The 12,804-nt window shown below is 32.7% G+C and overlaps 1 protein-coding gene across 1 annotated transcript; it reads right to left on the reverse strand.

Annotated features, from left to right (window-relative positions):
• Positions 1-243: 243 nt before the first annotated feature.
• On the reverse strand, positions 244-7,743 carry LOC107907290 (amino acid permease 6). Its single transcript, XM_016834600.2, has 6 exons — positions 7,344-7,743; positions 7,037-7,270; positions 6,850-6,943; positions 6,548-6,762; positions 6,305-6,450; positions 244-1,070 (listed from the first exon to the last, which is right to left on the reverse strand). Exons 1-6 carry the CDS (start codon positions 7,453-7,455, stop codon positions 411-413), a joined length of 1,461 nt encoding a protein of 486 aa, XP_016690089.1. The 5' UTR covers positions 7,456-7,743; the 3' UTR covers positions 244-410.
• Positions 7,744-12,804: the final 5,061 nt, after the last annotated feature.

Raw genomic sequence — 12,804 nt, forward strand, 5'->3', positions numbered from 1 at the left:
TTGAATGGTGCTTTAAAAGATCAAATTATGGTTTTGGTCCTTTTATTATGTTTAAACTTGGGATTTAGTCTCTGTATTTTAATTTGGTATAATTTAATACATATAATGTTAATAGTTAATTTAAATAGATAACACTGTTAATTATTCCGGTCAAAAAAGAAAACTTTATTTCAATATGGTGAAAACTTGTGCCAATATTCGGAATAATTAATGATATTATAAAAATAAACGGATCAAATTATATCAAATTAAAATTGGTTACTCTATTCTCTTTCAAAAGGAACCACACTACAACAAGCAGATTTGCGTATGGAATACATAAGTGAAGACAACAATAAATTACATTTCCTGCAAACTCTGTCTTATTGAACAATGTTAAGTATTTCATAAACCTAAGCTTTAAACAAGGATTACTCCTCATTCCGAGTCTGAAATGGCTTATATGTCTTAAGGCTTTGAATTAGTCCTTCAACAGATCCAGCTGCTGCTATAAGTGATATTATCAAGCAAACCCAGCTTAGTATTTTCAAACATACCCACCTGAATGAATACTTTGGTATTTTCGCTTGCGCAATGTGCATCTCGATCGGGAAGTAAACCGTTAATGGCCAAAACGAACCAGCTCCGATCAAACCCAAGAAATCGTTGAAGAAAGGGAATATCATTGCTAGCACAGCTGTTACTATAACGTACGCTGTCCTCCATACTAATCTGAAGAAGTTGAGATAGTAAACGCCGCAGAACGGAACATCCATAGCGTGTTCGCGGGTTATGAACTTGTTGTCGGGATAATGTATGGCGCACAAGCTTTCGACGAACCCAAATAACGGTTGGGCAAAAACTTGGTATGCACCAATAAGGTGGACAGCAATACAGACGTTGGCGAAGTCGATTAACCAAAAGGGTTCGTAGAAACCGAACCCTGTAAGGAAATTTCCTGGTGCATCGTTTCCGAATGCTGCGTATCCAACAATGCCACAAAGTACATAGAATAAAGTGGTTGTCGTGACACCGACACCACTCGCTCTCTTCATCGACTTATTTTCTGGTGGACTCGCTTTTATTGTATCCTGAAATTACAAAAAGAAAAAAAGTAGTTCCTTCATTTTTCGAGATGGGACAGAAGATTTGAAACACTTCATGTAGCTTGGATGTCACAATCTTTTTCTAATAGTTTGATGATAATTTTTGATGACTCACAAAGAACACAAAAAGAAAGATTACATACAAAAAGCCAATGGAATCAGTGGTCCTAGTTTTTAAGGTCCACCATATATATGGATGGTCCATAGGAATCTTCATATAGCCCTACAGTAACAAAAAGAAATGATTCTTTTTACATTTTACATTGTTCCTATTCGTAAAAGTATTATAAAGACTTCTGTATTTTGTTTTTTTTTAAATTCAAAAACAAGATAAATTAATCTCCATATATTAGACCATTCTACCATTAAGTGATGGTGTTTTATTGTTTCGTTGCTTGAATTAGTCCTTCCAATGTAAAAAATTTCATTCATTTCTTTTATTAAAAATTTATCTATTTTGCTTGAATTAATCATTCCATACCAACATGAGGTACACATGGCATGCCAGGTGTCATTGTTTGGTTACTCCACCAACCACATCAGCATTTAACAGTAAAAATGTATAGAATTTTTAATTGAAAGACCTGTTTGCTTTTAAATATTACGTATAATGACTAATTTATTTATTTTTTAAGTAAGAGATAAAGTACAATCCGGCTCTTAATATATAGGATCTCTATAAACCTACTTATTCCTACCCTTTATTAAATATATAAAAAACTTTTTATACCAAAATAAATATGATAATAATTATCCCTAGGCCTCCATTTTGTTGAATATTGGCAATATCCCACATTAGGAAAAGATAGAAAGGGAGGGGGTTTGGTTTGTTATATATAGAACCCCTCCCCCTTTGGTTGTATCATCTCAAAATCTTCTCCTTTGTAATATTTCTAGAGGAAATATTAATTTGGTAGTGTCCGAGGACGTAAGCTAAATTGGCCGAACCTCGTTAAAACTCTGGTATTTTATTTCTTATTTGTTTGCTTATATTTAATAGCTTTATGTTGGTTATATTTATTTAGTTATTATTGCTATAAATATCTAAGTGAGTTCTGTCTAGTTGTTGGGTTTTAAGCGGGACCATTTGTGACCCCTCCAATTTAACTGGGAATTTTCTTAGTATAATTGTTGGCATAATAATTATCTAAATATTTCTGATAATATTGTTATTAATATTATCGTCGCTTCCGCAACAATTGGTATCAGAGCCAAGGTTTTGTAGTATGCTCTGTGTTTGCAGCTTAGTCTGATCTTACACATCAGAAACATTTCCTAAAGCTTGTGGGTATTCTGCATTTGGTGGCTATTAAGTAGAAGCTATGGCAAAAATGACAGAAGAAAAACCATCCATATCAACAACTTCCACTTCGTACATTTTGCCGAGGATTGGAACTGCAAATACGAGATTTGTAGTGGAAATTTTTGATGGAACAGGTCATTTCGGCATGTGGCAAAGTGAGCTTCTAGATGCCCTCTTTCAACAGGGTCTAGATATTGCCATTGAGGAAGAAAAACCAGAAGGGGTTGATGATAAAGAATGGAAGACCATCAACCGATTGGCATGTGGTACAATTCGATCATGTCTTTCCAGAGAGCAGAAGTATGCATTCAGTAAAGAGACTTCTGCAAGTAAATTGTGGAAAGCATTGGAGGAGAAATTTCTGAAGAAGAACAGTCAAAATAAGTTACATATGAAGAAAAGACTGTTTCGTTTCAGTTATGTTCCTGGTACCACGATGAACGAGCACATTACCAATTTTAATCAGCTGGTGGCTGATTTGTTGAATTTGGATGTGACTTTTGAAGACGAAGACTTGGCGTTAATGTTGTTGGGATCGCTTCCTGAGGAGTTTGAGTACCTTGAAACTACTCTACTTCATGGAAAATCGGAAGTAACTTTCAATGAAGTAACTGCTGCATTGTATAGCTATGAACTACGCCGAAAGGATAAGTTGAAAGGTTCAGGTGAAGCAGCAGTGGAAGCATTGGTAACAAGAGGTCGTCAGCAAAGTCAGTCTAAGGGGAAGAGAAGAAAGTCCAAAGGTCGAGCTGTTGCCAAAGATGAATGTTCTTTTTGCAAAGAAAAAGGACATTGGAAGAAAGATTGTCCAAAATTGAAGAAAAAAGGGAAGACTCCGCAAGATGCAAATGTTGCAGAATGCAATAGTGAAGCAGAGTCAGACTTTTCTCTTAGTATGACATCTTCAACATTATATGCAGATGAGTGGATCATGGATTCTGGTTGTTCCTATCATATGTGTCCCATTCGGGAATGGTTCTTTGAATTTCAAAAACTAGATGAAGGGGTTGTTTACATGGGTAATGATAACACATGTAAAATAGCCGGGATAGGTTCAATTAAACTGAGGAGTCATGATGGATCTACTAGAATTTTGCGGGATGTACGATATGTCCCAAAGTTGAAGAAGAATCTCATCTCTTTGGGGTCGTTAGAATCTAAAGGCCTAGTTGTGACAATACGAGATGGAGTTCTTAAAGCAACTTCAGGAGCATTGGTGATGTTGAAAGGCATAAGAAAGAACAATCTGTATTACTACCAAGGTAGTACAGTGGTCGGGACAACAGCAGCAGCAATTACGAGTACCAAGAAGGACGCTGAGGCAACACAGCTGTGGCATATGCGTTTGGGCCATGCTGGTGAAAAATCCTTGCAAACTCTAGCCAAGCAAGGATTATTGAAAGGTACAAAAACTTGCAAACTTGAATTTTGCGAGCATTGTGTTCTGGGAAAACAACGAAGGGTGAAATTTGGCACTGGGATTCACAATACTAAAGGTATTCTGGATTATGTGCATTCTGATGTATGGGGACCGTCCAAGACTCCATCACTTGGAGGAAGACGTTATTTTGTCACCTTTATTGATGATTTTTCCAGACGAGTTTGGGTGTTTCCTATGAAGAACAAAGATGAGGTGCTTGAAGTTTTCCTTAAGTGGAAAACTAAAGTTGAAAATCAGACAGGAAGGAAGATTAAGGTTCTCCGATCAGACAACGGTGGAGAATATAAAAGCGATCCTTTCCTGAAGATATGCCAAGATTGTGGCATAGTAAGGCACTTCACCGTAGGTGGAACACCGCAACAGAATGGGGTGGCAGAGCGTATGAATCGAACGCTTGTGGAGAAAGTTCGATGTATGTTATCTAATGCTGGATTAGATAGAAAGTTTTGGACTGAGGCTGTGACGTACGCTCAACATCTCATCAATCATTTGCCATCATCTGCTATAAATGGCAAGACTCCTTTGGAGAAATGGTATGGAAAACCTGCTACTGATTATGACACCTTGCGCATTTTTGGTTCTATTGCATATTATCATGTGAAAGAATCAAAGTTAGATCCAAGAGCAAAGAAGGCTCTATTCATGGGCTTCAATGCTGGTGTTAAGGGATATCGTTTGTGGTGTCTAGAGGCAAAGAAGACGATAATCAGTAGGGATGTTACCTTTCATGAATCTGCCATGTTGAATAAGGTAAATCCAGAAGGAGTGAGTAGTACTTCACAGCAGGTGGAGTGTACTCCGCAGCAGGTGGAGTTTGAGCAGAGTGTGGTAATTCCAGCAAAAGGTACCACTAGTGATTCTTCATTGGCAGATGCAGAGTCAGATGAGGAAGAGGTTTCTACCCAAGAACCTCAACAGCAATCAGAGCCAATTGCAGTCAGAAGGCAGAGACGAGAAATTCAGAAACCTGCTCGTTTCACTGACATGGTAGCTTATGCACTTCCAGTTGTTGATAATATTCCATCCACTTACACCGAAGCCATTCAGAGTTTAGAGAATAATAGATGGTTAGGTGCAATGGAAGAGGAAATGCAATCTCTAGAGAAAAACAAGACGTGGAAGCTGGCACAACTACCAAAAGGGAAGAAGGCGATTGGTTGCAAATTTGAAGACACTATTGAAGTTTGTGTTATGAGAAGATGTTCGAAGATGTGGAATATCGCCAAGGTGGAGATTTGTTGAATATTGGCAATATCCCACATTAGGAAAAGATAGAAAGGGAGGGGGTTTGGTTTGTTATATATAGAACCCCTCCCCCTTTGGTTGTATCATCTCAAAATCTTCTCCTTTGTAATATTTCTAGAGGAAATATTAATTTGGTAGTGTCCGAGGACGTAAGCTAAATTGGCCGAACCTCGTTAAAACTCTGGTATTTTATTTCTTATTTGTTTGCTTATATTTAATAGCTTTATGTTGGTTATATTTATTTAGTTATTATTGCTATAAATATCTAAGTGAGTTCTGTCTAGTTGTTGGGTTTTAAGCGGGACCATTTGTGACCCCTCCAATTTAACTGGGAATTTTCTTAGTATAATTGTTGGCATAATAATTATCTAAATATTTCTGATAATATTGTTATTAATATTATCGTCGCTTCCGCAACACATTTCTGAAAATTGAAGCTGAAAAATACAACTTGCAATTTTCTAGTTCCTACTATAAACGGCCCCACAGAGGACCATCACCGAAAGGAAAGGTTTCAAGTTTTCCTTTTCATTTCAGTTTGTTTTATTATTATATAAAATTTTTAGATTCTTACACGTATAATAACTTCACATGATGTTTGTAAGTTTTCAAAACAGACATGAAAAACTTTATAAAAATCAATACAAGTACCTAACAAGCAATTATTTTTTTGATAGGGTCTTAATTTATGTATAAGAATCTGGAAAATGAGAGACCCCCCTCCATGATTTATTATTTTTTTCAACCACCGTGATTTCGTGCCGACGTTTGACATTATCAGGCACACATTTCAACATCCATGCATCATCAACTTAATTATATACATAAATAAACTAAAAATTGAATTGTATTCTAAATTATATATTCAGAAAACGAGTTAATTAATCTCTATATGTTAAATTAAATAATAAATTGGTAATTATATTAAAAATTTATCTATTTTTACTCTTAAAAGCTAGTTCTTATACTTCATTATTTAGTTATACTATCAATCATATTAATTTTTAACTGGATAGAACTTTTAAGAAAGATGATCAATTTATTCTGTGATATAAACTATAAAGATTAATTAAAATGCAATTTAACTTTACGACTTCTTGTTACTTGTACCTAAATAAATAAATATCTACACATACGTGTGTTAAAAGCAATATGCTTGAACATTGCCACCTACATACCAGCACTATGAATGCGTATAACTAGTTGCATAGAGTTATAAGTTATACTTGCCTGAATCTCAATGAGGACGGTGGAGTAAGCATAAGCAAAGGCAATGTCCCCAATAGCTTGGAATGTTCTCCAAACCTTTTCAGAGCCTGACACGTCAACCCCTACTTGTACACCAGTTAAGCTTGTCCTTACATGTTCTCCCCCACCTTGATGTTGATGTCACATGGAAACAACAATCAGATAAACATGAAAATTTTACATAATGAAACTAAATGAATGAAAGGTTTGGTTTTGTTTGTTTACTTGCAGCTTTAGCAATGGAGAGTCCAAGACCAATGGAAGCATAAGTAAAAGACATGACAGCAGCAAGGATTGAAAGCCATGAAAGCTTGTGAAAATTTGGGATTTGGCTAAGAACAATTTGAATACAAGCAAAGATGATCATGAAAGGATTGTTTGATGTTTGGCACTTCACGTGATGACCATGCTTGTGGAAACAATTTGACCTTTTCACAGCCCTGAAATTTACAAAAACAAATATAAAAATCATGGTCACTGTGGAATTTTTTCAAACACTTTTCAAACTTTCAAATTTTTTTACTTACACCATACTAATTGATGCTGTAATTGTATAACCAATCGTTACACCAAGAAGATTTGCATATTGAGCTAATCCACAAAGCTGAACCTTTCTTCCTCCTTCAAAAACAAACCAAAAAACACCCAGAATCATTTTGGGATTTAATTGAGCTTAAAAGAGGTAAATATTAATGGTGATGATATAATATGTACCTAAATAAGCTCTAACAACATCCATGTAAGTATAGTTTCTTTTTCCATGAACAGGATCAGGAGCTCTATAACAATCAGCAAGAAGGGTTGAAGTGAAGTAGGTGATGAAGGAGAAAGCTATAAGAACCGCCGGTCCAACCACCCAACCTAACTGAGCAATCGCCCATGCCAGTGATAATACTCCAGACCCAATCACAGCTGTGATAATATGAGCACTGGCAGTAACCCAAGTCCCTTCAAACCCAAAAAAAGTCACATCAAAATAATAAATAAAGAACATAAAAAAGAAAAAGAAAAATTTATATACCAGTTCTTTTTTCTCGACCATCATCATCCAAATTCTTTTGAGGGTCACCATTTTCATAGTCGCCAGTGTTTTGTTCAATGAACATGGTGTTCTTTTGCATCTCTCTGGCCATATATCTCCTGCCTTAAAGCTGGGGTTTGTTTATAATGACGAGAAGAGTGTGTATATATATTTTATATATATATATATGTGTTGAAGGAAAGGGTTAAATGTACAATGAAAATGGAAAACAAAAACTGGGTTATTTTTCTGAAGGGCTTCTTAAGAAGATGATAAGCATACATAGGCATGATCTGTGTGCATATATAGGCTTGGTTGGAGACTGGTGACTGGGGGATGGGAATTATTGGCAGTGTTTCTTATCTTGCACAATTGATGGTCATGGTTTTTGGGGTCCCTCAATTTTTAGAAATTCCTTAATCCAGTTAGTTTTTTAAATTTATCTAAATTTTTTTCTCAGTAAATTAGTACCAATTCAATTGAAAATAAAATAAAATAAAATATTTTTATTTTTCAAAATAAATTATATTTATATACTTATAATTTTTTATTAAATTAATGTTTTGATTTAATTGGGTATCAATTCAGTTAAAAAAATAAAAAAAATATTTTCTCTTTATAAAGTTTTTTGTTTTTTTATAAAGACAAAAATACCTCAATTTTTCAAAGTGAGTTGTGTCTATCCTTATTATAAATCCTTTATTGAGTTGGTGTTATATATTAACCGAGTATAAATTTAGTTGAAAAAAAGACGAACACTCTCACTTTTTAAAGTAAACTGTATTTTTTTGAGAGTGTTTTTGTTATTTTATAAAGATGGAAACACCCTCACTTTTGAAAGTAAATTGTTTCTAACTGAGTTGGAGTCACGGATCAATTAGGTACGAACTCAATTGAGAAGAGACGAAAATACCCTTACTTTTCGAAGTAAGTTGTATCATTCATTCAACCAAAACCTTAATTGTTATTTATATTAACTCTTTTATAATTGTGTTCTTTCCATAAGTTAATTTTTCATCTACATCGTGAATGTATTATAATCAGACGATTCAATATTATTTTTCCAACATTAATGGAACCACACGCTTTAAAGTTTGTGGAAAATCTGTAATACATGGTAACCATCCATTGTGACACACACCAAATTTTATTTTTTATTTTTATTTTTTTGCAAATGTTGGGTTTAGAGTACTGCCAACTTTACCCACAAAGACAATGAATAACGCACGAAATTAGGAAGAAAAAAATAATTTGATTTCGACCCCTCCACATGTGATGGATGATTTGATGAGGGGTATCAGATGCAAGCAAAGTTCAAAACTTTTATGCCTTTAAGTGCTGAAATGAACGGTTCTAATGGATATATGCTTTCATCAAGTTTTTTCCTTTAAGCCTTTTAGCCTACACCTTCCAAGTGATCTATATAAATATAGCAAGTTTTATAATTCATTGTTTTAAACCCATTTTGTGTTTAATCAAAAACATTCCCTTGTGACTAGAAAGTTTCGGAATATCACCACTTCATAGATCGTATGATAATAAGTTTAATATCCTTTAAATAAAGTATCGAATTTAAGTTTTATAGATGAAGAAAATAACATTGAAAAAAATTTATTCTTTGTTTAAAAGTCTAACCCTATTCACCAATGAAACTCTCATTAGCATATTGGTAAAAACCGAGGCTTCGGATTAGACAGGCTGGAACAACAAATACTATGTGTGAACCTTCTTTTCAATAATAAAAATGAATAGGCTGAGTCTAACTAATCAATAATAACAATTCAATTTGAGTCTCATCATTTGTAATTAACATATAAAACTATTATCATTAGATATTGCCTTTTTCTTTTAATTTATTTTCATATACATTGGATCCAATTACTTTAATTAATGTTAGCCTCTTTTTTCCAATGCATGCTACCGAGCCATGGAATTTGGCGACCTTTTAGCTCCACCGCAAACCATTGTAATAAAGGCTCTATATAAGTATCATATTTAGGGGAAGCTAGGGAGGCTATCATAAAAGTTTACAGTACTTTAATTTTAGTCCCTTCAAAAATTTATCTGAGGACAAACAGACTGTATTTAGGGGCGATTTTAATGAGGATAAACAATTTTATTGACTTCTGATTATTATTCTCTGAAAATAAAATAAATTTTGTATTTTAATTTTCAAAAAGTTATACCTCTAGTCCTTAATAATATTGATTAAGGTTTGGGGATTTGGTTGAATTTAAGATAATGTGTACTAAATGAGAATTTGAATAATGTTGTAAGTAATAAAGTAGGATGAGGCAAGAGATTTGTCCATGATGGTTGGGAATTTGGACAACCTTTGGTTATATGACATATGGTATTTCCATTTCAATGAAGTGTTGATCAATTTAAAACAAAAGGGTGGAGGAGACTTTAAGAGACATCCCCATCTAATAAACCTATGGTCAAAACACAGTAATTAAAACCATAGGCTATGGTTATTGGTGAGATGTTATAATCAATACAAGGGATAATATAGATTTTGACCCTTGAATAGTAACTACATTCATTTTAGTCCTTGAATTTGGATTCTGTCAAAATTTGATGGTGTGGTTAGTGTTACTAGAACTTGATAGGGTTAGTCGATTGGACCAATTAGACTAAAATTTAATTTGTATAACGTTCCAAATAGATGAATTGAATTGATTGAATCAAAAACTATTTGAAATTGGGACAAAAATCAGCAATTGAATAGGTTGAATCAGTTTAATGATTTTTTTATTCTTAATGTTTTTAGAGTTTTATGAATTTTTAATTATTTATGTATTTATTGTTAGAACCAATGGTCAAACTAATGAAAACACCGAATGTGACACTTTGATTTGTACCATGTCATCACCTGAAAATTTATATAAATTTTTAAAATTTCAAGTGACGAAGTATAATCAAACATTTATAACTTTTCAAGTTTGGAAGATAAAATGGACTTAATTGTCAACTTCAAGTGACAATGTGGACAAAAATAGTATAGATACCAAAATAAATTTAATTATCAAGTTCAAGGATCAAAATTATATTATCCCTTAATAAAAATCAGATTGATGGTCAAACTTAACACACATATATAATTTAATCAGTTGAATTATTGATTCAATAATAAATAAATAAATAAATAATATAAAAACGAAAAAGAAAGCAAATATAAAATATATGAATTAATTAGAAAAAAGGACAGGCTGCTATTATTGACTTGATTAAAACCGACTTCAATTTTACTTACTTCAAGCAAACAAGGTTGAAAAATATTTGTACTAAATTTCAAAAATATTAATATTAAATATTATGAAGTAAGAAATTAGTGGAATTTTGTATTATATGTCGTTTGAAATTATACTTTCTTTTGACTTATAATTATTATATATAAAGGGTCTTTGTAGATCGAGTCTTAATTCAATTAGTATGAATATTATTGTCAATATATGAGGACGTGAAATTGAGTGTACTATAGCGTTTATCCTCCTATATATGAATTGGGGAGGGGCTATAAATAATTTTAGATATTCTGTAAAAAAAGACAGATATTAATTAAAATCTATAATAAGATTATTTAAAAAAATACAAGAGGTCTTTAAAAAATTATCCCAAGAAAAAAGAGGGTTAGCGGTAGCCGCATATTGGTTAACGTTAACGGTCACTGTGGTTAAATTTAAAAGAGTTTTTTTGGGGGCTTACGACAACATTTTTCAAACAGAAGGTCATCATTTTGTCTTTTAATTTCTTTGTGTTCACACGTGTGAGGGACGACCCTGTTTTTATCTTATTTTATTTTAGGGTTTAATATATGGAAAAGTCCCTATAAAATAATTTGATAATCAACTGAGTCCTTAATTGAAAATAAGCAATCAACTGAGTCCCTATAAAATAAGCAATCAGTTCAATTCAACGTTGTTTTCAATTAATATCTCAATTGATTATCAACTTATTTTACAGGTTCTTTTTCTGTTATATTAAACATTATTTTATCGTATCTTATTTTTTTTGGTTTATTTATGATTTTAATTCTTTTATTATGATAAAATTTCAAATTTCTGCTTTTCTAATATATATTTTTAACTCTTAAATCATTCAATTGATATATAAAATTTATTATCGGATGAACATAACTTAAATTTTGATGGGTTATGACAGAATGATAGTAAAAGAAAAATCCACATCACTGGGGGACTAATTTCAAAATTAAACATTTTTTGCTCACGGAATCACTTATGTTCAATTATTTAGAGCAGAGTAGGATGATTGTTTAAGTTTTGAATTTGACTTTCAATAATCAAATCTGTTAGGTGGAATAATAAGGTGTTTAATATTTTTTAAATAAAATCTCTAATTTAAGTTTATGAATTTACTCATGATTCTAAATTTAATAAGAGTTAAATGGTGTTGATTGAATCTTAGTTCAGATGATATCAGTATTATTATCAATGTAAGCGAATGTAGGTTCGAGTGTACTTAAGTATACAAATGGATAACTCGATCATTGCATATTAGATCAAAGAGTAGAACAATCATTCGATTAAAATTTCATCTATTCTATTCTTTAAAATTAGTCCTTGTTCATTAGAATGAGGTACATCTAAGATGTTACGAATAATTACTTGATTATTTTATTAACCATGCCAGCTTTATCAACACAATCGGATGAAATTTAAAAAAAAATCAAATCATTATTTAAAATAAAAATAATATTATTTTTAATAAAAAATTATGATTAGCTTTATCAAATTCGAGTTTAATGCAATTACGGTGCATCGAAACTCGACGCGATAACGATGATGAAAAGGGTTGACTAACCGACGACTTCACTAATTGTTGAAAATTTGAGTCTCACTTTGACTACTAAATTGTGCATTTAATTAAAATTTGCTACAAACTTTGGTTCACGGAATGTAATAATGGACCGTCATATTTCTCGCGTCACATACATATATGCATATAATGTTGGCAAAATTCAACAATTATCCAAAGAAACATGATAAATCACCAAGACAGCTGCTCAGTTCTTCTTACCATTTGCAATAATTGGACAAATTTGTCTTTTCGAAGGTCCCTTCAACAAATGGCAAGTCACAGGCACAAGGACAAATATTGGATGACAAAGATCAATAAATGTGGGTGAAAGGACACCACTGTTTGTGTAGGAATAATAATGTGTGGATCTAATCAAATAGCAAACAAATTTATGGGGGGTTTTATGTAAATGAAAACGATGGGTCCTCTTTTTAAGTGAGAGACGTACCATTTTTGGATTGCGACAGCAATGAGCTAGCTAACTAGCCCACCTTTGTATCTAACCCTAATGATTGGTATTGTTTCTAAGCTAATTTATCGTGAGCGGCTTGATTCATAAAGAGGGAATGCTTTGAAGTGTATAGCCCAATATTTGCCCAACCCATCACAAAATTAAACCAACCCTAACCAAACCCAATTT

Source organism: Gossypium hirsutum, chromosome D06, assembly GCF_007990345.1.
Source record: "Gossypium hirsutum isolate 1008001.06 chromosome D06, Gossypium_hirsutum_v2.1, whole genome shotgun sequence".
NCBI classification, from domain to species: Eukaryota; Viridiplantae; Streptophyta; class Magnoliopsida; order Malvales; family Malvaceae; genus Gossypium; species Gossypium hirsutum.

What these genes read in the sequence shown, in the direction of transcription:
- LOC107907290 (XM_016834600.2), bottom strand. Translation starts at nt 7,455, where the DNA reads ATGGCCAGAGAGATGCAAAAGAACACCATGTTCATTGAACAAAACACT. An exon ending in TGGTCGAGAAAAAAGAACTG is followed by an intron (nt 7,271 to 7,343) that starts GTATATAAATTT and finishes TTGGGTTTGAAG; the next exon opens with GGACTTGGGTTACTGCCAGT. An exon ending in CCGTCCTCATTGAGATTCAG is followed by an intron (nt 1,071 to 6,304) that starts GCAAGTATAACT and finishes TTGTAATTTCAG; the next exon opens with GATACAATAAAAGCGAGTCC.